The 26,185-nt window shown below is 37.4% G+C and overlaps 3 protein-coding genes across 12 annotated transcripts; 1 reads left to right on the top strand and 2 right to left on the bottom strand.

The window, feature by feature from the left end:
- Positions 1-429: 429 nt before the first annotated feature.
- Positions 430-5,192, bottom strand: LOC103435020 (uncharacterized). Of its 2 annotated transcripts, none has more exons than XM_008373410.4 (7): positions 4,507-5,192; positions 2,363-2,913; positions 1,624-1,700; positions 1,468-1,524; positions 1,275-1,364; positions 887-1,063; positions 430-735 (listed from the first exon to the last, which is right to left on the bottom strand). In XM_008373410.4, exons 1-7 carry the CDS (start codon positions 4,992-4,994, stop codon positions 691-693), a joined length of 1,485 nt encoding a protein of 494 aa, XP_008371632.1. In that variant the 5' UTR covers positions 4,995-5,192; the 3' UTR covers positions 430-690. The 2 variants fall into 2 exon arrangements, with proteins under 2 accessions (XP_008371632.1, XP_070663042.1); XM_070806941.1 differs by having other exon boundaries at positions 1,624-1,673.
- A 3,921-nt stretch (positions 5,193-9,113) lies between these two features.
- On the bottom strand, positions 9,114-12,842 carry LOC103435021 (pentatricopeptide repeat-containing protein At1g09900). The gene is made up of 2 exons (XM_008373412.4): positions 10,146-12,842; positions 9,114-9,925 (listed from the first exon to the last, which is right to left on the bottom strand). Exon 1 carries the CDS (start codon positions 12,770-12,772, stop codon positions 10,241-10,243), a length of 2,532 nt encoding a protein of 843 aa, XP_008371634.1. The 5' UTR covers positions 12,773-12,842; the 3' UTR covers positions 9,114-9,925; positions 10,146-10,240.
- A 2,114-nt stretch (positions 12,843-14,956) lies between these two features.
- Positions 14,957-24,925, top strand: LOC103435022 (putative hydrolase C777.06c). 9 transcript variants are annotated; one of them, XM_008373419.4, is made up of 10 exons: positions 14,957-15,350; positions 15,456-15,591; positions 22,391-22,518; positions 22,884-23,031; positions 23,121-23,226; positions 23,943-24,001; positions 24,093-24,128; positions 24,208-24,308; positions 24,417-24,477; positions 24,614-24,925. In XM_008373419.4, the coding sequence occupies exons 1-9, from the start codon at positions 15,187-15,189 to the stop codon at positions 24,472-24,474; spliced, it is 936 nt and encodes a 311-aa protein (XP_008371641.1). In that variant the 5' UTR covers positions 14,957-15,186; the 3' UTR covers positions 24,475-24,477; positions 24,614-24,925. The 9 variants fall into 9 exon arrangements, with proteins under 9 accessions (XP_008371641.1, XP_008371642.1, XP_028966071.1 ...); XM_008373420.4 differs by having other exon boundaries at positions 24,417-24,496; XM_029110238.2 differs by having other exon boundaries at positions 24,417-24,518.
- The last annotated feature ends 1,260 nt before the right edge of the window (positions 24,926-26,185 follow it).

The raw sequence follows: 26,185 nt of genomic DNA, 5'->3' as shown, positions 1-26,185 counted from the left end.
GTATTCGGCTCGGCTTCAAGAGTGAAGCTAGTAGCGACTTTCGTCTCTGATTTCCGATGTTTGGAGGATGCTTAGAGTATTTTGGTTTGCCTTTCCTGGTTCTTAAAATGTTTAAATGTTATTCATCGGCTTCTCCGAACGAAAATGGCATGCAGAACTACATCTTGTTGATGCTGAGCAAGATGAAGGTTGTGAGAAAATGGGTTACATAAACGGAGCGAAACACCAAGCAGCCAACTACTACAATCCATGTGTAATCGTTAGTGGTGGTGTACCCGTGTCATATAATTCATTCCTCCATACAGGAGGCCAAGGTTTTGTCCGTGGTTATATGCATGGTCCTTCCGCCGATCGTTTCTTAGAATTTCTCCTTGCGAGATCACCTTTCTAAATGATGATTTTACAAACGTAATCAAAGTTAATAGAACATTGAGTAGAAATATGATTTTCTCAACACGTCTGGACGGTCCGTACAGGACGGGACTTTGTATGAGAGTCAAAAGGGACTCGAAAATAAAATATACAGATACAAAAACCCAAACGCAGTTAATCGAACAAATTAATGTACATATTTTCCACAAGGAAAGGATAGCGGCCGAGTTTTCATACAAAGTTGCTGATGCTTATTCTTCACTTGCAACCTTGGAGTAAAAAATGAGTTCAAAAGGCAATAGTAATTCAGATCATCCACTAAATAATGAATACATCTTTGGAGATGAACACAGCCCATGCATCCTACAGTTCCCACATCATTACTTGTCAGAATTAGTCTGACTGTTCTTTGTTAACAATTAGGGTTAGTAATTTATCCCTCGAGGCGGGGAGCTGTTTTTCAAAATGGACCACGAGGTTTTAGTTCTCGATAGATAACCAAATATTTATTTACCTGGAGGATGGTGAAGGCCTTTTCAGCAATATATTTTTGAGCAGATGTTGCTCCTCTTTGTTGCAGTTTGTCCGGGTGGAGGCACAGCCTTGCTTTCTGATAGGCTTTCTTCACCTGTGAACTTTCTTTTAGGCTTGTCAATGGAATTGCATACCATCCACTGTTGGGCCACACAATCTGATCCCCAGTCAACACCACACAAAACAAACCATGTAAGTCAGTGGTCGATCCTCCTTACGGATTAATCAGAGTTTGATCCGCATGCATAAACGTTTTCAGTTGTGCTTTCAATAAGTTATATATTCGCACGTAAGAAGAAACAAATCTTTATCCGTAAGGAGCCGAGCAGTGCTAATTATTCGAAGTAAATCCAAAGATCTTTACTTACATGGTGTAGCGTCGAAAGCAGCATACGAATGTTGGATTCCTTGCCAGATGACCATAACCTTATGTCTTCATCCAAGAGCTCCAATTCCAACTGTAATAATATACAAGACACAAAGCATTGCTCAAACTTATGGTATGATTATTCCAAGTACAAATTTATGCAGCAGAATATCATGCAAGAAGAGAGAGCTTACATCTTTCTCTGAAGGTTTCCTTTCGTCTTCAGTTATCCGTGTCCTTTCCTCTTCATCCTACCCAACAAGTCGATGTTGGAAAAATGATAAATAATGTATATATACACACAGAATACAGTTCGCCCCGTGCCTTCAAAATTAACCAAAATAATTTACCTCTGGAGATTGAGTCAATTCAACAAGTAGTTCATCTTGCTGCTGATGATCTGAGTACTCATCCACATTAGACCTACCTGAATGATCCATATATATATTACAGGGTAAACAGCCAATTTAGTCCTTGAATTATCACCTTAGTGAAAATTAGGTCCCTAAACTATTTTTTTAGAAAAATTAGTTCCTGAATTATAAAAATCTGCCAATTACATCCCTAATGTTATATTTGAAGCTACTATATTCAATTTTTCGTCAATTTAAGTCACGTTACTTGCATGTAATACACATTGGAGGACAGATTGGTAGTTTTTCATAAAGAAATAGTGTATGGAGTTAACTTTGAAGGATAAATTGATAGTTTTTTTCATAAAGAAATAGTGTAAGTTAACTTTTGAGGGTAAATTAGACATTAAATTCGCAACCTATATGAAATGTTAAGGGCTTATAGACAAGAAACTGATGGTATTACACTCTAAAGCGTGTCAAGTGACTTAAGGTGACGAAAAATTGGATAAAACAGCTTTGAATATAATAGTAGGGATGAAATTAGCAATTTGTAATGAATTTAGGGACTTATTTTACCGAAAAAATAATTCAGAGACCTAATTTTCACTAAGGTGATAGTTCAAAAACTAAATCGTGACTTCACCAATATATAGTTAGTACTCATGCATAATTTGAAATTCCAGGGTTTAGGATTCAAGGTTTCGGGTTTAGTTTAGAGAGTAACAAAAATCACCTTCATCCATCGACTGCTGATTGTCTTGTTGTGTCAAGCTCCCTTCTTTCTCGGAATTACTGTGTGTTTGAAACCTCTCTTTAGCCCATGCAATTGCTTCTTCAATACCAACTGCTTCTTCTCTTTGCTGATCAGAATTGATCTCAATCACATAAGAGCTCATCACTTCATCATCTTCTTCTTCTTCTTGTTCCAATACCCCCACTTCTTTCTCCCGCAAAACGCGATCCCAAATCCCGGATTTAATCTCATGTTCTTGGCAGAGTGAAGAGACTGCTGAGGATGGTGAGGGGAGCTCCAGATCATCCACAGGTAATTTGACGCTTCGACAAGAATTGGGACCAACACTAATGGTTTCTGGGGACAAGACCTTCCTTGTGAATCCGAAATTGTTGGAGCTCCTGAGCTTTTCATCATATAATTTTTCCATGACTTGGTTTTCAGTGAAGGAAAGAGGGTTGCAATGCAGAGCTGATGTGCCTTGTTTCTTTGGGTGTTCCTCTGTTGGCTTCATAGTTGATGAGTTCCATCGACATGGTACATTTAGTGGTCTGTAGCAATCAAGAATATGTTTGAGTTGAGAAAACTCATTGATAATTGGATTACTAATTTTTTTGAAATATAAATTGGATCTTAATCTTTTGATTAAGAGTAATGCCGCCACTTGGTACTACAATCTAGTGGTATTCCTCTTCACTTGTAAGTGAGAGGTTTTAAGTTCGATTCTTGCTAAATGCGAGTTTGAACCACATTATTGCTAGTCCATTATGAGGCTAAGTCCACCCCTCCCATTTATTGTAGATAATATCGTTTGTTCAAAAAAAAAAAGAGTAATGCTATAAATGCCGCATTTTTGTACTGCGTCTAAATGCCAAATGATGCATACTCTGATAAAATTATTAAGATTTAATTGACGCAACATGTACGCATTGCTTAACAAAAAAGAAAAAAGGGGCTTTTAGATCCAGGTCCATAAAACATAGAGTATTTTTAGGAATGACTCAAGTTATCTAATTATATATTTTTATTTCTTTTATACTCCTTTTATATTTTCTAAAAATATTAAAAATCAATTAAAATCTTTTAATATTATGCATTTTTCAACTCCAAAATATCTAATTAATATCTTATAAACAAAAAAAAAATTAATATACTAACATAAATCTATCTGCAAAACATTATACCCTAAGTCAAGTAGCAAAATATATAAATGTATATTATACCTACAAGTGAGATATGAAACCTAACTAAAAGGTAGAAAAAAACATAATATACCTACAAGCAAGACACATTAATATGTGACAGGTTGACTATGAAAAAGAATTTGTTATATAGGTAGATAAATATAATTAACCTATGATATAGGTTGATTATAAAAATTAAAAAAAAATCTATAAATGGGTTAAAACAGGAGGAAGAACAAGAAATAACAATATATATATATATATAAAAAGAGATAATCAAAGAGATAATTAAGAAGAAATTTGATTTTTACAATAAGTTTTTTCTTTTAAGAGATAATTATTGATAATTAAATAATTAAATTAAAAAAATTGAACTTATTTTAATAAATTGGACCATTCTTACTATTAGCTTAAAAAATTGGAGTTATATCAAGTTTCCCAAAAAAAAAAGTGCTTAAAATATTTTAACTTAGTTAACTTCACTCAAATGTTAAAATATTTGAGCTATTTTATCCAACCAAAATCTTAAATTTACTTGGTACCAACCCAATAAATCCAAGGCATAAATAAATTAAAACACTAATAATAATTCTTAAGAATAGTTATTTTTTATTTAAAATCCAAATATTTTGGCCAAAAACAAGATTTAAATACCCTTAGTATTTAAGGAAAACTAATGAAAATGGCTTTAAAACTTTAAGTTTTAATGATAAGGACAAAATAAAGAGTAAAGTGAATAGTACCAGAATTGACTTTGACTTTTTAGTGTAAAAATGTGATCTTTTGTTAAAATAAACAGTACCAGAAACTTTTCGTTAAAGTTCTCTAGTATTTAACCAAATTCAAGGCAGAATGAAAGCAAATTTAAAGCAATATCAAGGGTATAATCGTCAAACTAAATAACAGCAGCAAAAACAGTTGGCCGTACCGCGAACTGACACAGCCACTACAGCAAACTACCTGAGCTTCGAAGCGAAGGAGGAGAATGCCACGTCATCTCCGATGACCGGCCGGAGAGGACTCAGCTCCTCGGAGCTCAGTACCGAAGACGAGTTCGATTTCGCCTTCGAGTTCGGCCTCGAGCGCTCTCTCGACTTCCGCTGGCGGCCATCGTCGCCCGATCCAAAAATATCACAATAAAACCCCTCGTTCCTCGCCGGAATTCTAAACGCCGGCAAGCTTCCCCCGCTATTCTTCGCGGTAGAGCAGAAATTCGGCGGCCGGAAAATCTCCTCGTGGAAGGAAGTCGAGCCGCGGGAGAGTTGGCGCGGAAGTACGCTCCGCGGCGGTCCGCCGAATACGTCGGCAAAGTCGTCGGGATCAAGCGTCATATGGGAGTCTTTGGCGGCCGCGGCAGCAAATATAGAGCTCGTGGAGGCGTGCTCAGCGGAGCGCCGCCGCGGGAGGCCTGGCATTAATCCCATGCGCATGCGCCACGACTCGTCCATTTTTCCGGCGGATTATATATACAGAAGAAGGAAGAAGAGATCGTATGATATATATGATATGAACAAATGGAACTTTGTGACAAAGTCTCCTACTTTTTTATATTTTGGATGGGGTTAGTTGGGCCCTCTAATTTCTTTATGAATGTGATGAGTTTTGTGATGATTGGAAATGTTGATGATGGAATGTGTTACTATGAATTCTATGTCGGAAAAAGAAGAGATTTTACATATGAAGTTTTTGGGATATTTTTTATATTGACAATTAATTTTATGGTGGAATTTTAATTTTCTTCGCGGTATGTTTCATGTATGAATGTATGAAGCTCAACGGTCACACGTGATCTACATTAACTTATTTGTGTTGTCTACGTGTTAGGCTTGCAAATTCGTCACACTTGAGGATGTGCACTGAGAGTACTAAATCTCACATCGAGAAAAGAAACGACATTGCATGTGCTTAAAAGTAATTGAGCTACCGATTGGTTTTATAGTGAAATCTCAACTTTTTTATGGTATCAGAGCAAGTTGTCTCATGTGTGAAGTCTAATGATCATAAGTGCTCTACATCATCCGATTAGTGTAATCTACGAGTTAGGCTCAAAAGTTTGTCATACGTTAAGGAACTCTAAACCCTAGAACCTCAATTTTCTTCAAAAATGTAATGTGTGAAGGATGGTGTGATGCACAACACAGGCTCATTGCTTCTCTGGAAATTAGAGGGGAATTCGGTTGATTTCGTAGAAAAAAATAATTTCTACACGCTTTTTTTATACTTTCTTTGTACATATTTATGGATTTTTTTTAATTTATATAATTTAAAAGTAAAAAGTAAATAAGATACGCAAAGAAGGAAAGAAAGAAAAATTCATTTCTTATGGGGTTTGCAATTCATTGCTTAATTTGTCCTCACAAAGATCATCCAAGGTCATTTTTTACCAAACTTTTCTTTTTGGATTTTGGGTAAGTTTTATGCTTATGTTTGTTGAATCCCACTATTTTTGTATTTTTCCGAACCTAACACCTTTGGTTGGTAAGTGATTCCCTTTGCAAAAAAGAAATTTAATTAATTAATTTATAACTAATTAATATCAAGTAAGTGAGAACTTAGGATTCGAATTTGGGGGTAAACCTCACAAGCCAGTTGTACTATTTAGATATCAAACTCATTACCAAGTGCGATAAACTTGAAACCTTCAACTTCAAGTGAAGAGTATTATATCACTAGATCATAGAGTTAATATGAGTATGCCCTGCTTTGATATACTGTTTTGTTGCGTAATAAGGGATTAGCTTAAAATGACATTTTTAATACCAACTCTCTTCAATAAAACATAAAATGAAAATGTTTGTTGAGTGTTGACGTAGAGAGCTATCTAGTTTAACGAGAGAAAAAATTTGAGTTATAGTTGTCCTATTACATCATTTGTAAGACACTTGTTGTTAAAGTATGATATTCTCTGTATTGTATGATTCTTGTGAATCTCATCGACTCCATATACTATTAATTAATATGAGAGTTATTGTAATAAAAAGAACATACCAAAAATTTTCTCTAACTTAACTAGTTATTTTTTGAAAAGGCAATAGTAGTTGACAATGTATGCATGGTGGAATGAACACTTTTGACTATGCTAGTACAAAACTTGGTATGTATAAGTGCAATTTCAAAGTCTCAATTCGGTTTGTGAAGCGTGGACAAAACCCAATCATATGATACCACTTACTACATGTCTTATGCTTTATGCTAATAATTAAACAAAGAATTAACTTCAAAGTTAATTATCAATCAAGGATAAATTTTTCAGTGCATAGGAAACACAGTATGACATAACAAGCTTCATAATACAATTAGTTGAAAAAAAATTTCTTCAAGTTTCCAACCAATTGTATTATTACACTTAATGTAGCGCTCTGTGTTCTGGGCACATTGAAAAGTCTCTTCCACTCAAGAGAGGAAGGGAAGAGAAGTTTAGAAGAAAAAAAACAAAGAGGAGTTTTAACGAAACACTCATGGTACTGTTAACTTTAACGAAAATGATATTTTTACTCTAAAAAGTCACTCATGGTACTATTCACTTACAACACAATTTTGTCATTTTAATTAAAACTTAAAGTTTTAAAGCTTTTTTTATTAGTTTTCCTAAAAAAATGAAAGTATTAAGTGTGGATAATAATTGACTAATATTCTCGTTCAACATCAAAGATTTGTTGTCATGTATGATTAAAAAAAATCAGTAACAGGGGGAAGGGAATGGAATATTGGAATAAAATAATTAAAGGAAAGCAATCATGAAAAGCACTTTGATGGCCCTTTTTTACGTCTTTTTCCCTTTTTGCATTACATATGCGGTTCAACTTAAGAATCTTTCTGAAAAATTTGAGACTTTTGGCCACATGGGTTTATACTTAACATACATGACTGAAAATAGAATGATTATATAGTGCGGTTAACTGCATTTTCTTTAATGTAAACGTGTATTTGAAGGCAAAGTGACTTACTTACAACGGAAATGCACACCCTTATGTGTGCCATCTCAACAGGAGCGAGAAGACACGGAAGGGGTCTTATCCGTTGTAGGTACAATAATATAAGTAGTCCTTTGAAGGGCCACCTTCAATCCATTTTAATATTTTAGGCACAATAATGTCAGCCTCTTCAAGCTTCATCAATTATGCGCCCCTTAATTATTCTAGCGCTCACTGTAAACAACTGGCTAAGTTGCTCAAATCAGCTTTATCACACATATGGTCGTCAGTTTTGCTGCGAAAATTCTGCAATGCAACGGCATGTGGGATGCATCGCTGCAGTGGACGTTCGTAGTTCCGGTGCATCACTTACACCGGTGTACTGTAGGAGACGTCTTGCTGTTTAGTGTGTCAAGTTCTGCAGCATCGCTTCTTTTGAAGTACTTCAAACGGGAAAATAGTTGAAAGATCAGATGCCATTGTCCCGTTCAGTTTCGTATTACATCGACTAGAGAAGCAGCAATCGAGCCGGCCAGGCACGAAAATATGAAACATTGTTGGAGTAAATATGTTTTTATTTAAATATTTTAATTGCTATGTTTTTGTTCGTTGTGGTATTTATATTTGGACTTATTACAATCATTAAACATATATATATATATATATAACCTAAATTGTATTTAATCCTACCTTTTGATGAGGAGTAATCTCATCCACTACTTTTGAAACGTAAGAAAGTTAAATGGTGGGATTCCTTCTCTGAATAGAGAAGAAGATTAGGTCCTGTACGTTCCTTTTGTTAGGTTTGAATATGTACATTTTTTATTTGATAGTTTTGGTTTCTTCAGTTTTTATTATTAAAGATTTTCAAGCCCTTGAATATCAAAAATTTGAAACGTATATTTAATTGTCTTGCATATATATATGTTCCCTGTTTCGAAGAAAAGAAAGAGGAGAAAAAGAAACAACATCTTATTCTTTTTTAAAATTAAGTTCTGAAAGCAACATATAGAAAAGATGTGAGTTCGAAGGTTCTTTCATTGTGCAAGGAAGAACCTATCAGAAGAAGAAGGTTCTGGGCTATTTTATCCTGGGGACGACGTGGTGTTTGTGAACTGGTTGCACACTTTGGGCAGAGCCGCGAAACGTCTTAAAGAGAGCGACTTAGTCCGTGACTTATCCCAAGAATCATTCACCACTCCAGGGTTCTACATTTTTTGGTAACTTCGTTCCTTTCTATTTCAGTTTACAACAATTTTAAGACGTTTTCAATCTGCCATGAAACGAAAGTAAATTCATCAATCCAAGATAAACATCTCCAGAAAAAGGAGGAAGAAGAAGCAAACGTACTGGTGCAGACGTAGTGCACACGCGATTACTGACCATCACGTTGGAAAAACCCGAAAAAACCAAAAGCTACGCTCTGATGATTTTATGCATTAAGCATGTAACATATGGACTTTTACTTCCGCAAGCGGTAACATGTTCCCCAATGCAAGCAGCATCCAAGGAAATGAATGAAAATATATACCAAATCAAGGCACTACATACTACATACTACATACTACGAAACAAACGTTTGTGCATTCTTAGGGACAAATATACGGTAAAGACCGGACACGTTTCACAACAGAATCCACAAGACAGGCATACTTCGAACAAGAAAGAACTCAGTCTCTGATATTTTACATGGCAGGAGACGACATGGGCAGAAACTAAACGCAAGTGTTTTAGTTCCACAAGTTTCAACAGGTAGCTCAAATAATGCACTAATCAACATAGTAATGCTACAGAAGTTTAAGAATATACAGCAGCAGTAAACAAAGGCTACTCACAGAGCTGAATGAGATACTAAGCTGCTTATGCTTGCAACAGTAGAATCTTTGGCAGCGGATGGGCTGTCAAGCAGCCATTGTTTTATCTCTTCAAATAATGCAAAAGTGAAGCCCCACAACATAGTTGCACTGAATGTCGATATTCAATAATGAGATAACGTTTGATGGGTCACAGTAAAGAAGAAACCATTCTGTTGCAGCCGGGAAACCCTTTTGGATTGATCGAGACAGAAAAATCAACGGATCCCTCTTCAAAATTAAGTCGCCTAATCTCCGCTAATCAGCTCTTAGGAGTTGCACCATTATGAGAAGTTTGGTTCCATTTCTTGTGGAATCTTATATTCCATTCACTGGAAAAGAAGATCTGCATCAACTTTTAGCCACATAAGCTTCCTTTGTTTCCAAACATTGAAGTACCACACATTTTGGCGCAATAATAATTCAAGCACGCGTTTAAAAGACTAGGCCTGCACCTGTTACACTTGTAGTTTCTATTTGCTAGGTGCTCGAAGTTATTCAGAGTAAATTAAACACTCAAACGAAGCCATTCACCGAAAGCTCACAAAAGCACGTCTCTGAAAGCATCAGCTGTGGAAGATACATGTAGCTCCACTCTTGCGAGTTTTCTTACTGCAATTGCATAAGGGACACAGAGGCTCTAGGGTTAGTGCATACGCCTCTCTTGACTAGTTCACTGGGGTCAAGTAAACGACTTCCCTATCCAAGGCCATACTCAATTACATTTCATGAATATACAAGATAAGTTCACATTCTTCAGATAGAGAAGAAAGCTAGGAAAATACGGAGACATTATACGATTGAGAAACCAATAAAGATAAGAAGGCCCTACCATACTAAAGCCCTTCATGAGAGAACATCAGCAGCAGATGATGCTGTATGGAGAGAAACGATACTTCTTGCAGTCTGATCTCAGAACGGTTCTCTTTAGCTTTGCAAATGTTCCTGATATTGGTTTGATATGCATCCACGCTCAACAAAACGTAACATTAGGTTGTCTGCCTCTTTGGAGTTTCCATCTAACATCAGTCTCTTGGTCACCTTCTCACATAACTTTAAATCAGGAATAAGATTCCGGTTGAACATTCGACAAGCCACTTTGTATGCTGACAGAGGATCCCCTTTTCTTAAGTAACCACCCATAAGAGAATGGCACGTCTTAGCATCGACTCTAGAAGCTGTTCTCAACACCTTACCTAATAGTTTATCAGCCTCCTCAAGGTTCCCAAAACTACAAAGCTTCTCAATCACTTGATTATATGCTGTTTTGCAATTTTGTCTTAAGAACATCTTCTCCAATAATTGTAATAACTCGTCAACCTTACCCATTTGACAATACCAGTGGATGACTGTCCTGTATGTTACTGGAGTCGGATCCAACCCTTTACCCAGCATCTTCTTCATAAGTTCGGTCGCCTCTTGTATTCGACCATTCTTTCCCAACGCATGGATCACTGTTGTATAAGTGACCGTGTCTGGGTGTTTGTTGCTCAGATACATGTCATCAAGCAATGACAAAGCAGCGTCCAAGTCATCCTTTTGACAATATCCATGAATCACAGTTGTAAAATTTATAACATTAACTGCACATCCCTTACTTAGACACTCCTCCATGAAACGTTTAGCCTCAGTTATCTTCCCTTCTCGGCAAAGAGACTGAATTAGTAAATTAATTTCAACTGGGTTTGGGAAAAAACCCATATTAACCATCTCTCTGACGATATCACAAGCCTCAACTAATTTCCCTTCCCTACGGAACCCATGCATCACAACACTATAAGTGATGGCATTCGGAGTCCACCATTCTTCCTCACTCACTTTCATCATCTCTCTTGCCTCTAATGAGTTTTGACTACGACAAAGCCCGTTTAATAAGGCTGTATATGATACGGTATTAGGCCTGCAACCATGCTTGTACATGTGTTGAAGCATCTTTTTAGCTTGATCCACCTTCCCAAGCCGGCAATACCCATCAAGAACAGCAGTGTATGTTACAACATCCGGAGTGCAACCTTTTGAGAACATTTCATTCACAATTTCTTTTGCCTTATCAATCCTACCGTCCTTACAGAATGAATGAACTATTGCACTATACCCAACCTTATCAAACCTAAGTCCCCTCTCTTCAGCTTCCCTTAAAAACTCAAGAGCCTCATCTCCATAACCGTGCTTAGAAAGCACATGGACAAGATTATTATAAGTGACCTGGTCCGGTAACAATCCACTGTCCTTAATCATCTTCTCCATCAATCCCCTCACTTCTTCGACCCTATTCTCCTTACAGAGGAAACCCATCACAGTATAGTAACTAACTTTATCCGGCACGCACCCTCTTTTCGGCATTTCATCAATCAGCTCCAATGCATCCTGGACGCGATGCACATCACAATACCCCTTTATCAAGCAATTATAGGTGACAACATCTGGTGTAATTCCAACAAGTTGCATCCTTTCCAACACCCTCAAAGCCTTCTCCAACTTATTCCCCATCACCAAAACATGAATTGCAGTGTTGCACATTGACACATTAAGCTCAACTCCGGCCTTCTGCATCAATGTCAGCACACGCAGGGCATGCCTCAACTTGCCCGCCCTGCTATAAGACACCATCACACAACCAAAAGCTTCAGGGCTACGCTCAATTCCTCTACGTGCCATAAGACGGAGAACCCTCTTAGCACCTTGACACAACTTAGTCTTGCTTAACACCTCAAGCATTGCATAGTACACAACTGGGCGATGCTTATACCTCCACTGCCTATCAGCCCAATAGAAAAACTTCAAAGCAACTCTCTCATCACTCTGAGACTTCAACACGGCGCAAACTTGCCTCGGCTTCAAGCTTCTTAACAAGTTCTTTAATTCCCCTTCAAGCTTAGGGCTCCAACCTGACCTAAACTCAATTAACCTACAAACCTCTCTCACCAATGGATGCCTGAATTCCTCTTCATATCCATCAACTCTCCTAAAGTTTTCGCCTTTTTCGTGAACCCGATTCGACGAATCCAACACCGTTAAATCCCCATCACCACCACCACCACCGTCATCATCCTCATCACCGCTACTCTCTTCTTCTCCACCATCAGACCCTTCAATGTCATAAAAAATACCAAACTTTTTGCTCTGATCATTATCGCAACCATTCTTCCTACTCCCTAAGAGACTCAAATCCCCGAAATTTTCAGAACCCATTTTCCTAGCTCTATCATACCCATTACTTGAATCTCCCAAACCATCAATATCAAAAGAACGAGCTTTGAATTCAGAGCTAAAACCAGAACCTGGGTCGGAGTTTCTCGAGGAAAACGATGAGAAAAATGCAGCGAGCTCGGCGAAGATCAATGGGTGCCCAGGAAAATGGCTAGTGGGCTCACAGGCAAGCGCCTTTCCGGTAGTAGAGTTATGAGGTCCGACGCGAGTTCCAACAGTTCTAACGCAACGGCTACGACCAGAGAGCATTGCAGTTGCTGCAGAAGCTCTGAAATGTGAAGAAAATATGAGTGGAAACAATTCGAGATTAATGAGTAGAAATGGTGTTTTCGTTTGGGTGTTTATTGTGCAGGAGGAGGAAAAGCCGCGTGGGTGGGCGGGACGACGGCGTATCGATGGTGGGCTATTGTCTCACTCTCAACCCAGGCCCGTCCACAGCAATATCCATATTCTTTTGAGCCCATATCGTTTTACATTTCCCCTTAAAGGCATATTTAGCGGGCAAATTAGGATGCGATATGATCAATTAAAATAGATTTGAATCTTTATTACCATTTGATGTGAGTAAACAACATTACGGATGAGATACTATTTGAGATTTCAAATCCAAGGTAACAAGGGTTTTGTAACTCGTTGCTCGACATGAATTACAAGTACACAATCTATTTTATCCGACTCATCAAACCGCCCTAAAAGTTTTTACAACCCACTATTCCTGTTTTCTAAAGTATTAAAAAAAAAAAAAAAAAAAAAGAGGATGACTGAGTTATAGAAGTGACATTCGAGGATCTTTAAACCATACATATAAAAATAATTGAGTAAACTGTCATTTAACCCCCTAAACTATCACGTCAGTGTCAATTTCCCTCATGAACTATTTTTTTGGCCAATTGACCCCCTAAACTATGTTAAAGTGGCCAATTGACCCCCTACCGTTAAGTATCTTTAACTCCATCCAATTTTCTGTTAGAAAGTGTCATGTGCTTGGCACATGACCATCTTTTTACATTTTATGTCTAAATCTTTACAAAGAAAACATATAAAACAAATATTAAAAAAAAAAACATACAAACCCTAAACTTAATCATTCAAAATAATAGAAAAAGTAAGGCTTTTTATATTAACCCCACAAAATGTTGAATGCACCCCATATTAAAATTTAATATTAAATGACTTATTTACTCTACTATGCAATGTCAATTTTGACCTTATTAGGTTTTTTAAAAACTAAAATTTTATAAATACACCCCAAATCACTTTTAGTGTATTATTTATCTTCTCAACTATCAAAACACTCACATCCTCCATTGTTGAACAAAACCCTAACCAATGAAACTACAAACATGTTGACTGAGAAAAATTGTTTTTGACGAATGAAACGCGAAATCGATGTTTCTGAAGCTTCACATGAGGTAAGACTTCACATTTTTCATTGTTTTAGTGATTTCGATGACATCGATAATTATTTAATCTTGTGTTTGCTACATTATTTTTCAATATGAACCCTAAAAGATGAATATGAATATGAATATAGAAGTTTGAATAATGCAGCAAATGCAAGATTAAATCATTATCGATGTCATCGAAATCACTAAAACAATGAAAAATGTGAAGTCTTACCTTATGTGAAGCTTCAGAAACATCGATTTCGTGTTTCATTCGTCAAAAACAATTTTTCTCAATCAACATGTTTGTAGTTTCATTGGTTAGGGTTTTGTTCAACAATGGAGGATGAGAGGGTTTTAATAGTTGAGAAGATAAATAATACGCTAAAAGTGATTTGTGGTGTATTTATAAATTTTTTTTTAAACCTAATAAGGTCAAAATTGTCATTGCATAGTGGAGTTAATAAGTCATTTAATATTAAATTTTAATATGGGGTGCATTCAACATTTTGTGGGTTGTTAATATAAAAAGCCTTACTTTTTCTATTATTTTGAATGATTAAGTTTAGGGTTTGTATGTTTTTTTTTTAATATTTGTTTTATATGTTTTCTTTGTAAAGATTTAGACATAAAATGTAAAAAGGTGGTCATGTGCCAAGCACATGACACTTTCTAACAGAAAATTGGATGAAGTTAAAGATACTTAACGGTAGGGGGTCAATTGGCCACTTTAACATAGTTTAGGGGGTCAATTGGCTGAAAAAATAGTTCAGGGGGGAAATTGACACTGACGTGATAGTTTAGGGGGTTAAATGACAGTTTACTCAAAATAATTTTAATTACAATATAAAAATCGATTTTAGTTGTGACTTTCTTAGTTTGTTGAAATTTAATATAAAAAATTTCTCTTTATCACATTAATTTATCATTTTTTTTATGGCAGTATCTAGATTAAAATCTCATGGTGCTCTTCAACAGTAACAGAAAAGAAAAGGTTAATTTTTTAATGCGCCGACATTATAACGTGGTATCGAACTCGCATTTTGCCATTCATATTTCTCCAACCCACCACCCTTGGAAACAACAGGAACCAATAGATCTCGGCCACGTAGACAAATACCCACTCTACGTAACCGTTAACATTTCCCGGGCCTTGTCGCCCCAAATATTCCCGGATTCATTTCTTCATTCCCTCTTCGCCAGTTCTCTCGCTCTTCCTCTCTCTCCCTCCCTCGCCCCCAAAGACCGAAACCCTTGTCTTCCGTGTAGGAGACCCCAATGGCGGCCGGGAACCAAGACGGCGGTCGATCGGCGCTGATCTTTCTCGGAACCGGGTGCTCCGGCTCCGTTCCCAACGCAATGTGCCTGATCCAGGCCTCCGATCCCTGCCACGTCTGCGCTCAGGCGCTCTCCATCCCCCCGGACCAAAACCCTAATTACCGGTAAATTTGAGATTTAGATCTGCCTTTTTGTGGTTGTTTGTATCCCGAGAAAGTGAAGGAAAGTGGGAAAAAAAAAATCAGCTTTTGAACGATTTGTGTTTGCAGGTGCAATACGTCGCTTTTGATTGATCGTTGCGGAAGCGATGGTAACCACAGCTACATATTGATCGATGTCGGAAAGACTTTCCGGGAGCAAGTGCTTCGATGGTTCACTCGCTATAAGATTCCGAGAGTTGATTCTGTGAGTTTTGTTTGTGCACATTTTTGTATGACTAGTTATGATCTTCGTGTAGAAAATGTTAAAAAGGGATATTTTCATTAATTAAACTTAATTGACAGTACTATGGTGGGTTCAAAAAACTAAAAATCGAAAAAAACCGAAAATCAAATCGAAAAAACCGAATCGAATTGAAAAAACCAAATTGAACCGAATTCTTTTGGTTCGGTTCGATTTTAATGATCTAAAAATCGAACCAAACCGAATCGAACCAAATTAATTAAATTAAAAATTTATTTAATTATTTGTTTTGGGTATTATTTTCTAAACCCAATTTGTAAGTTAAAATATGCTAAACCCAATGTGTTGTCAAACTTTAAGCTCGAAATATTTAAAAAATGCCTATAAAAACTCTAAACCCTAACCTATTATTTATCCCCATATAAGGTTCTGGAACCAAACCTCCTCCTAAAGTACCTACATCCATCTCCATATCACTGTCTACTTCTGTCCTAGCTTTCTTTTCCAAATCTACTCTCATATAACATAACATGTAACAGAATCCATAAACATTTATTTCGGGTAGATTACTTGGGTAATTTGTTATGGAAAATAATCCAACACACACTAAATAAATTCACCCACGCATTACGTTTACTAATCAAGTTGTCAACATGCAGTTACAAGCAAACAACCTTGATCTTTGAACAACATCATACAATTTAATTTTTCTAAGTCATTTGTACGATTTTTGTGTTGTGAGGTTGTTAGTTTGGACTTTGGAAGACTTGATTGATGATTTTAGTTCAACTTTAAATGTTTATTTTCATTGTCTTTGATTCTAGTTAGAATGCTTATGTTATGATTGTGTTGGATATGTTAAAATTTAAAATTTCAATGTTTTTCATTTTTTGAAAAAAAAACAAAAAAAAAAAAAACCGAAATCGATCCGGAAAAAACAAACCGAAAAAAAAATGAACCGAACCGAATCGAAATTTCGGTTTGGTTTCGGTTTTGGTAAAAAATCGAACCGATTTAAACCGAACCCATCCCTAGACAGTACACAAGAATATATATAGCCAGAGAGGCTCATTACATCAGTACCCTTATCTTCTACACCTAATTACACAAATACCACAATTAACTATTTATTGTTGTAACTAACTTGTGACTGGTTTAGCTCTCTCAATACACCCTCGCAAGCTGAGCTTGGGATCAACTGAGGAACCAAGAGGAAGCTTGGATTTAAGATACTGAAATCGACTTTTGGAAAGAGATTTTGTGTGAATGTTGGCTAATTGATCCTTACTACAAACAAAGTTAACCTTGATGAGATTAGCCAAGACCAACTCTCGAATATAATGATAGTCAATCTCCACATGTTTGGTTCTGGCATGGAATACCGAATTAGAAGCAAGGGAGATTGCTGAAATATTGTCACACCAGAGGGTAGGAACCTGAGAGAAAGGGAAACCAATGTCACGGAAGATTTTGCATATCCAAGTCAGTTTAGCGGCAGTGTGTGCAAGAGAACGGTATTCTGCTTCCGTTGATGATCATGCCACAGTAGCTTGTTTCTTGGCACTCCAATTGATAAGGTTAGATCCCAGAACGACATTGTAACCACTAGTGGAACGTCTATCAAAACGACAGCCAGCTCAGTCTGCATCTAAGAAGGCTGTGAGATTAGTTGCGCCCTTTTTGAACCATAGTCCTTCAAACACAGTACCCTTGAGATAACGAAGAACTCGTTTTGCGGCTTGCATGTGTTGGTCTCAAGAAGCATGCATGAACTGACAGATTTGATTCACAGCAAAAGAAATATCGGGACGCGTCCATGTCAAATACTGTAAACCACCTACAATAGATCCGTACTCAATTGGATTGGACAAAAGAGGACTAGTGTGATCCAATTTATTAGAGCCAAGTGGAGTGCAGCAAGGCTTTGCACCATCCATATTGGTTTTTCTGAGAAGATCCAGTAAATACTTGGTTTGATGAAGGAAGAGACCTGTGGATGATCGTTGAACCTCTAATCCCAGGAAGTAGTGCAATGGACCCAAATCCTTGACTAGAAAAATAGCATTGAGTTTTTGAATGAATAGATTGCATAGGGAAGAGTCAGGTCCAGTGACTGATATGTCATCGACATAAACAAGTACCATGACAGGAGTTGTACTGTGAAGAACAAATAAGGAAACATCTGAGGAAGATTGCTTAAAACCAAGCTGAAGAAGAGCTTGAAACAGTTTGTCAAACCAAGCTCGAGGTGCTTGTTTGAGACCATAAAGGGATTTCCGTAATTTGCAGACATGATGTGGCATGCTGAGATCAGTGAAACCTGGAGGCTGCTACATGTATACATCTTCCTTTAAATCACCATGAAGAAAGGCATTACTTATGTCTAATTGATTTAAAAACCAATTGAACTGCACAACAAGTGACAAAATGACTCTAATTGTGACTAGTTTAGCCACAGGATTGAAGGTTTCTTGAAAATCAATTCCTTCTTGCTGATGATACCCCTTTGTAACCAGACGAGCTTTAAATCTCTCGACAGTACCATTAGGTTTCTTCTTTATTCGGAAAACCCACTTGCAGCCAACAACATTGTAGGAGGAAGATGGAGGAACAAGTGTCCAAGTTCCTGTTGATTGTAAGGCCTTGAACTCATCTTGCATGGCAGATCTCTAGCGAGCATGTTTAGATGCTTGCAAATATGTATTTGGGACAAAGCCAATATCAGATGGAAGAGGATGTTTGGTAGCTGCATATACTTTGGGCTTGAAGATACCAGCTTTAGAGCGAGTGATCATAGGGTGAGTATTGGTAGGGGGTAGGGAAATAATTGGTGCATTGGAAGTGAGTGATGCGGCATGCGGAGATTCTGTATGTGATGCAGTATTTGTAGGAATGGGACCTTGAGAATGACCAATGTGTGAACCTGAAGAAGAATAATCAGAGTTGGATCTCAAATCTAGAACTGAAGATCCAGAAGGAACACCAATTCTATTAGGAACGGAGAACTGCAGATCCATGGGAGCTGAAACAGATTCTGAAGAGATAACTGGACTGGTGGGAGGAGACTGAAAAGGATATGTTGATTCATCAAACTGTACATGTCGAGAAATGTAGATACGACTAGTGACTAGGTCAAGGCATCAATAACCCTTATGTTGTAAATTGTATCCCAGAAAAACACAGCTTTTGCTTTTAGCGTCCAACTTGGAATGAGTATAAGGTTTGAGCCACGGGAAACATCTACAGCCAAAGACTTTAAGTCGGGAGTAATCTGGTGGCTTGAAAAATAGCGATTCCCAAGGAGATTTAGAGAGTCCAGAGATTGGTAATCTGTTAATAAGGTACACAGCCGTGGAGAAAGCTTCCACCCAATAAAGATGTGGAATATTAGAAGCAACAAGTAATGTTTTGGCAATTTCCACAATGTGTCAGTTCTTTTGTTCAGCACAACCATTTTGTTCAGGGGTGTGAGGACATGTTAATTGATGAACAATGCCATGAGTATGAAGAAAAGACCGAAACATAGCACCAATGAATTAACCCCCGGAATCTGAATGCACAACCTTGATTTTATTTCCAAGTAGATTTTCCACATATTGTTTGAATACAACGAAAGTAGAATAAGCATCAGATTTAGCCTTTAATAGAAATAACCAACTATATCTACTGTAATCATCTACTAGCAACAAGTAGTACTTAAAACCACTAGGTGAAGTGATGGAGGCAGGACCCCAAAGATCACAGTGTAACAATTGGAGGCTTTGAGTAGTTGTAAAACTAGCAGAGCCAAAAAGAAGCTTGTGACTTTTAGCTAAAGCACAATCTGACTAGAAAAGATCACCAGTAGTCCTGCCTTTCACCACAAGCTTATTGCCTGAAAGAACCTTGCGAAAGATAGAAGGAGATGGATGACCCAATCTTCGATGCCAAATCTGTACAGGAGCATTGACACTTGTGAAAGTCGAGGGTGATGAAGAAGTGGGATGACTAGAGCCTTAAAAATGATAGAAACCATCTTTAACTTGTCCCTACAAAAGCGTCTTCCCCGAAACACGATCCTTTATGGTGAATCCATTAGGGTCAAGAGTCAAGGCACAATTATTATCTTTTAAAAATTGGTAGGCAGATAATAAGTTGTGTTTCATAGCAGGTACATGTAATACATTACTCAACTTAAAAGAAGTATGAGATGTATTTAAAGAAGAGGTACCAATATTGTGAATAGACAGACATTTACCATCTCCTATATAGACTTTGTCTTCACCAGTGTAGGGAGAGGCGACTGAGAGATTGGCAATGTCATTTGTGATATGTGATGTGGCGCCAGAGTCTAACAGCCAAGATAGGGATGGTTTGGACGAGTAGTGAGCACAAAGAGCTGCAAGTTTGGCTGGTGGCACCCGTCCAAAAATCTCAGGATTCATCCTGTCAAAACAGTCAATGGCTTCGTGGCTGGTGGAGCCACAAATTTGACATGTGTTCTTGTGAGTAGATGAAGAGCCTTGGTTGGTAGACCGGGAGCCTAGATAAGAGGCACGAGATCGACCTTCACGATAAGTACCAATGTAGTGTCCACGATTAGTACGGATATTGCGATTGCCTCTGGAACCATTGCGATTGTTTCTGCCTTGATTAGAATTGTAACGGAAAGAAGATTGAAGAGGTTGACTATATGTAGCAAAGGCATGTGGAGAAGGCGTTGGCAGTAAAGGTGCCTGAGATTGGACAGAGAATGCCTGAAAGGGCTCAGTAGCAGCGGTGGACAGAGTCTGCTTGTGACGAGCCATGGAAATCTCTTTTGTCAGCAACTAACCATGCAATTCATCAAGAGATGTAGAAGACAAACGCAGCATGATGGAGTCAATAAAGGACTCAAATTCATCAGGAATACCGTGAAGTGGTGCAGCAATTAGATCACGATCAGATATAGTTGCGCCAGCAGCATTGAGAGAATCTAAAATTTCCTTGATTTGTTGTAGATATTCCGAGATCGATTGAGAGCCTTTTTGAATTGATCGAAGACGAGAGCGAAGTTGGTGGACATGAGCTTCAGAAACTCCACCAAAACGTTGTTCAAGCTTCTGCCAAAGCTCTCGAGATGTGGAAACACCTACTGTGAAGGGAATGAGATCTTTGGATAAGGTCGAGTTGAGCCAGATCAAGAGATTTTGATCTTTTTCAAACCACTGCCCAAATGCTGGATTCAAGGATCGATCAGGAAGAAGTGGAGTCGGACATGGGTCAGTATCGTCGATGAGACCAAGAAGTTTGTGCCGGCGCAAAATCGGAGCAAATAACGCACGCCATGGGAGATAATTGGTGCATTTGAGTTTGATTGGCACCATGCTACCAATATTTTGAATCGTAAGAGACATACGAGTTCTGAGGTTGAGAATTTGCAGAAAGATTAGGGTTTGGTAATGGCGGTGAGTTAATCGGAGACGAAGAGTGAGAGGGGGAAGCCATGATATACAAAAGCAAGATTCGAGATTCGAGAAAAGAGAAATCGATCAAGAAATCGAGGGAGAGATCGATCAAGCAATCGATCAAAGACAAAGAGCACAAAATCGATCAAGAAATCGAGCGAGAAATCGATCGAGAAATGAAAGCGGTGAGAAGAAGAAAATCTAGATATCACTGACTCAAAGACGCCATTACCGATCAACAGTGATCAGAATACCAAATCAATGAAGAACTTCGATCAAATTGAACAGAAATAAGAGAAACTGAGCGGAAGAAATGGAGGATCGAGGAATGCCGGGAGGTATTTGGCGATGAAACCATGTAGAAAATGTTAAAAGGGATATTTTCATTGATTAAACTTAATTGACGGTACACAAGAATATATATAGCCATAGAGGCTCATTACATTAGTACCCTTATCTTCTACACCTAATTACACAAATACCACAATTAACTATTTACTGTTGTAACTAACTTGTGACTGGTTTAGCGCTCTCAATACTTCGGAACATTTGGCCGATTAGCATCAATGGTTTAGAGGAATGCATGTTTAGCTTTGACTTGGATACTTTTAAAAAGTTCAAATTTATTTACGCGATGTACATTTACTTTTCACACTGAGGGATTCCGAAAAGCAAGAAAGAAAAGAAATTGGTTTTGTTTGGAAAGCATTGTGGTGCGATATGATGGTGGGATGCTTGCTTTCTATGAATTATTTGCTAAAACTTCAGTAGGGTGCCAGATTAGGAAGAGGTAGTTTCATGGTATGAGTGTGCGGAACCATCTCGAAGTGGGGAGCTTACAGAGGTTAGGGGTGCTTTTAATCTAAACTATTTGAAAGTTGATAGAATTCCCCCAATGTGACTGTAACTTGTCTTTGGAAGACAGAAAAAATTTATCAAGTGAAAATGGCGAGTTATTTGAAGTAAGTTGTGGATGTTGGTTATGTTCATAGATTGTAATTGCAGTTTTGTATGTATACAATGAATTTTTGTGCACTAGAAGGTCCCTGCAATCATATGCGCATGAAACGTGGTAAGAGTTGGGGATGGAATGAGAAAGTGATAGGAGTGTCGAAGAGAGGAGCGGGTATTTGAAAGAGATCAAAAAGTAAACATGTTAAAACACTGGGCAGTTGAACTGAAGATTGGGTTAGTGTGTAATTACCATTTGTGGCCGGAGTATATCGGGCATTGCATGTACATTCAGCATAGTAATAGAGGTTTCTTCAGTAATAACATAGATAATACGATTACTGTTATGTCCGAGTTTTTATTGTTGGGTATTTGAAAGCTTGTAAATACAGGGAGTTTAAGAACTAATTTTTCACCAACTGCAGATTATTTTGACTCATGAACATGCTGATGCAGTTCTTGGTCTGGATGATATACGTGCCATTCAACCACATAGTCCCACAAATGACATTGATCCTACTCCCATCTACCTAAGTCATTATGCAATGGAGAGGTACAATATTTTGGGTGAACTTGGATACTTATCTGCTAAACTGCTTGGTTCAAAAGCTAAGTTTTGCTTGTTGCTTAATCTGGAAACGGTTGCAAGTAGTGCAATGCTTATGACCGTATGATTCTTTGATGTTCTTTATGGTATTTTGTTGCTCCATCTCTTTTGATGGAAATAAATCCTTGGTCTGCTCTGATTACATTATAGACTTAAAATCTAGGATTCATATAAAAAAAAATGTAACTGTGGACTGAGGAATATGTAAAAGAAATTACTCTCGCCATTATATCTGATATTTTTGTCTTTCCATTTATGTGTAAATTCTATTTACAAATGAAACTTATTGTGTCTGTTTTACCTTTGAATAGCGTTGCAGTGAAATTTCCTTACCTGATTAAGAAAAAACTTGTTGAAGGTCAAGAAGTGAGACGAGTAGCACAACTTGACTGGAGGATAATTGAGGAGAGTATTGAAACACCGTTTCTTGTGTCAGACCTACAATTTGTTCCTTTGCCAGTTACTCTCATCAAACCTTTCTCAGTCATGACATGAAAATCCTATTTCTTGTTATTCTTGAAGTTTCTTACTGCTATTCCTCATATTAGGTGATGCATGGGGAGGATTATATTTGTTTGGGTTATCTATTTGGTGAAAGATGTAGAATAGCGTATATATCTGACGTTTCACGCTTTCCTGCAAGCACGGAACATGGTGAGTATTGCTTAGTTCCTTGGTAAACATTTTAGTGTCAGAGCACAGATCATGGTGAGTATTTCTTATACTGTCAGAGCATTTTGTAAATATTTTAGTGTTATTTTCTGAATAGATTAATAGTTAGGGAATTTTATTGTTAGACAAAATTTCCCAAATGATGGGGCTCAATCGTGATTAAGGGAAATATAAACTATGTTAGAGTATTTGAAGATAAGATCTTTAGGATTCCCTTCTTAGAACACCTTATAGCTGAGTTCGTATTGACCTTCCTACTCTTTAATCTGCCAACAAAGCATTGGGAAAACCCTTTACTCAGGAGAGTATAAGTACTCTGAGACATTTTATCATTTCCATTTTAGTTTATTCTTTGTCAATAAATTTGGATTAATTTATGCAGTGATAAGGATGAGTCTGTCACCTTTTATAAGAAAAATGACTTCTTAAGTGAATCGGTTGCTTGGCTATGGGGATTGTTCCTTACGGAGAAACATTTCGGAGAAACATTTCGTAGAAACTTTCTCACCTTTAGTAGGGAGAATTAGTTCTTGGCATAAAACGCCTTCCCAAAACATTTGATCCTTTGAACATGCCCTTACTGGCTTCATAATTGTTTTTGTCACTTGTTGTAAATCTTGATCTGCTGTGTCATTTACAAAACATTCTCTGTGTTTCTTACCTTTTATTTGGAAAAACCATACATATGAAACTTGCAGTTATTTCGAAAGATGGAGCTGGACAGTTGGATCTTCTTATCTTGGACACACTATACAAGGTCAGCAGAAAGTTTGTTCGCTCATCTTGCGTTTCCTGTTATTATTAAGGCATATTCTTCATAATCTGCTTTGCCTTTTGTTTTATTGCAGACTGGATCCCATAATGTTCACCTTTGCCTCCCACAGGTTGGTCTGATACACTAAAAAAAACATCTGCATTTCTTATAGCCAATTGTTCATGGCAGCGACTATATAATGTTTGCAGACTCTTGAAGCTGTGAAGAGGATTTGTCCCAAAAAAGCCCTTTTAATTGGAATGAATCATCAGTTTGATCACCACGTAGACAATAAGTTTCTTATGGAATGGTCTGAGAGGTTATGGAACTACTTTTTGCAATTCACTTTCTGTACAGGTAAGAAATATCGTTACTTAAAGAAACTTACGCTTTCAACTTTTCTGTTGTTTGCATATAGGGAAGGCATTCAAGTGCAGCTTGCGCATGATGGTTTGAGAGTGCCCGTAGACCTATGAAAGGTGCGCCGTGAAACATTAGGTGAATTTTGGTATTAATGCAAGTACGTATTTGAAATGCAAAGATTAATGAGAACTCAATTAGGTGGGCAGATGAAAGTAACCCAATCCCCTTTTTTATCTCTACTCACTCGTGCAGGTTAATGCTGTTGTACATGAAGATGAATATACCATATAACAGTTTCCATCCCCATGTTGATGGGAGGAAAGCAGATGCATGCCATATTCTTGAAGTCCATACTTGTTGGTTGTATCAACCAGTGTCCCTGAAGAGGTAGAATAATTTTACAAGGATTTTAGAACAGTTTGTTCACCAAAACCCACTTCACTTCGACGGCAGACGGAAACTTTACGCTCACCAAACTTGTAGCCTACATTTACGTTAATACAGTGTGATGTTACAGCATTTGATCATTAACTATTTCAATAATCATTTAATATTGAATGATTACGCATTCTGGGTAGAGAGAAATTTAGCTACTACTACTGGGTGTTAGAATGCGGTAATCCAAGACAAGTTTGCATTGCCACGCGTTTTAACTTTTTCTACTTGACTGTGTAATTGACTTGAGATATTGTTACAATCACATTTCGTTGCATGGAAGTTCTTTTCGTTGGTTTAGGTTTCGAAACTTGAGCCAAATGGTGTTGTTGCAATGCGAATGCGATTCGTTTCCTCATAGCTGGAGCTGTGGATTGAGTGTGCAACAGTAGTAGAAGCATGGCACTTTCAGGAATCTGGACGGTAAGGTCATCTCCAATGGAGAGGATTAAAAGTCCAAAAGCCAAAAAATGATCTAATTTGTCCAAAATTATTTCGAACCGATGGCTGAACTATCATGTTATGAAGCTCATCAGGCCATTATTTGGTCAAAAGGGCATCAGACTAGCCAAATGTAGCTCCCTTCTTAGCTCTTTTTTAGGGTTCAACTCCTCAGTTGTAATAATTAATTCAAATTCAACGGTCAGATTTGAAAACATCATATGGTAGTTTAATTAAATTAGTAAATAAATGTAATGTATAAGCTTAAAACCAATAAATTATTGATGGGCTATGTTTATTCTATTCGGTTAGAAATGATATATGAACATGACATGACACTGTTCATTTAAAAATAATTTCTTTTACAAAATTTTAGTTTTGGACAATGTTATATTTAACCATTTCGATTGGAAATAACTTAAGAACACTTCAAGTGTATAAAAACTCGTCTTGACAATAGGCAATTTAATTCCTTCAAGCGAATAGTAACTGTTCAAGAGACTTGTCCTTGGCAAATGGTATCTCCTTTTTACTCAAGTTTATAAATGGTGGGTGGTTGTGATGATTTCAAATTAAATCTTCTAATTGACCGGTCAAACTCAAACTAATCAAAATTTTCATCGATGACGGTTTTTCTCTTTGGGGAAGGAAGGACCACCGGACTTTCTGACTGCCACCGTCACTCATTTTGTAAGGCCGATGAAGACGTGCCACTTGTGAATTGTGTCAATAAGGACAGAAACAGCTCACTACTTCTTCCAACAACAAGATCCTACAATTTGTTGACCCACCAATACCAAATTACCAATTACCAATTATTTTCTCAATACTATTTAATAGTAACAAGCTTCATATGTCTCCACGCATGTCTTCTTAACGGTGCTGCGAATCCGCAAATGATCCATTGACACTTTATTAGAACGAAGACAGTTTTAGATTCGACTGATA

Source organism: Malus domestica, chromosome 10, assembly GCF_042453785.1.
Source record: "Malus domestica chromosome 10, GDT2T_hap1".
Taxonomy (NCBI): Eukaryota; Viridiplantae; Streptophyta; class Magnoliopsida; order Rosales; family Rosaceae; genus Malus; species Malus domestica.
Note: the sequence above shows the minus strand (reverse complement) of the source record. Positions and strands in the feature narration are given on the sequence as shown.

What these genes read in the sequence shown, in the direction of transcription:
- LOC103435020 (XM_008373410.4), bottom strand. Translation starts at nt 4,994, where the DNA reads ATGGACGAGTCGTGGCGCATGCGCATGGGATTAATGCCAGGCCTCCCG. An exon ending in TCAGCAGTCGATGGATGAAG is followed by an intron (nt 1,701 to 2,362) that starts GTGATTTTTGTT and finishes TGGATCATTCAG; the next exon opens with GTAGGTCTAATGTGGATGAG. An exon ending in TGCTTTCGACGCTACACCAT is followed by an intron (nt 1,064 to 1,274) that starts GTAAGTAAAGAT and finishes ACTGGGGATCAG; the next exon opens with ATTGTGTGGCCCAACAGTGG.
- LOC103435021 (XM_008373412.4), bottom strand. Translation starts at nt 12,772, where the DNA reads ATGCTCTCTGGTCGTAGCCGTTGCGTTAGAACTGTTGGAACTCGCGTC.
- LOC103435022 (XM_008373413.4), top strand. Translation starts at nt 15,187, where the DNA reads ATGGCGGCCGGGAACCAAGACGGCGGTCGATCGGCGCTGATCTTTCTC. An exon ending in AGTCATTATGCAATGGAGAG is followed by an intron (nt 22,519 to 22,883) that starts GTACAATATTTT and finishes ACCTTTGAATAG; the next exon opens with CGTTGCAGTGAAATTTCCTT. An exon ending in TCCTGCAAGCACGGAACATG is followed by an intron (nt 23,227 to 23,942) that starts GTGAGTATTGCT and finishes TGAAACTTGCAG; the next exon opens with TTATTTCGAAAGATGGAGCT.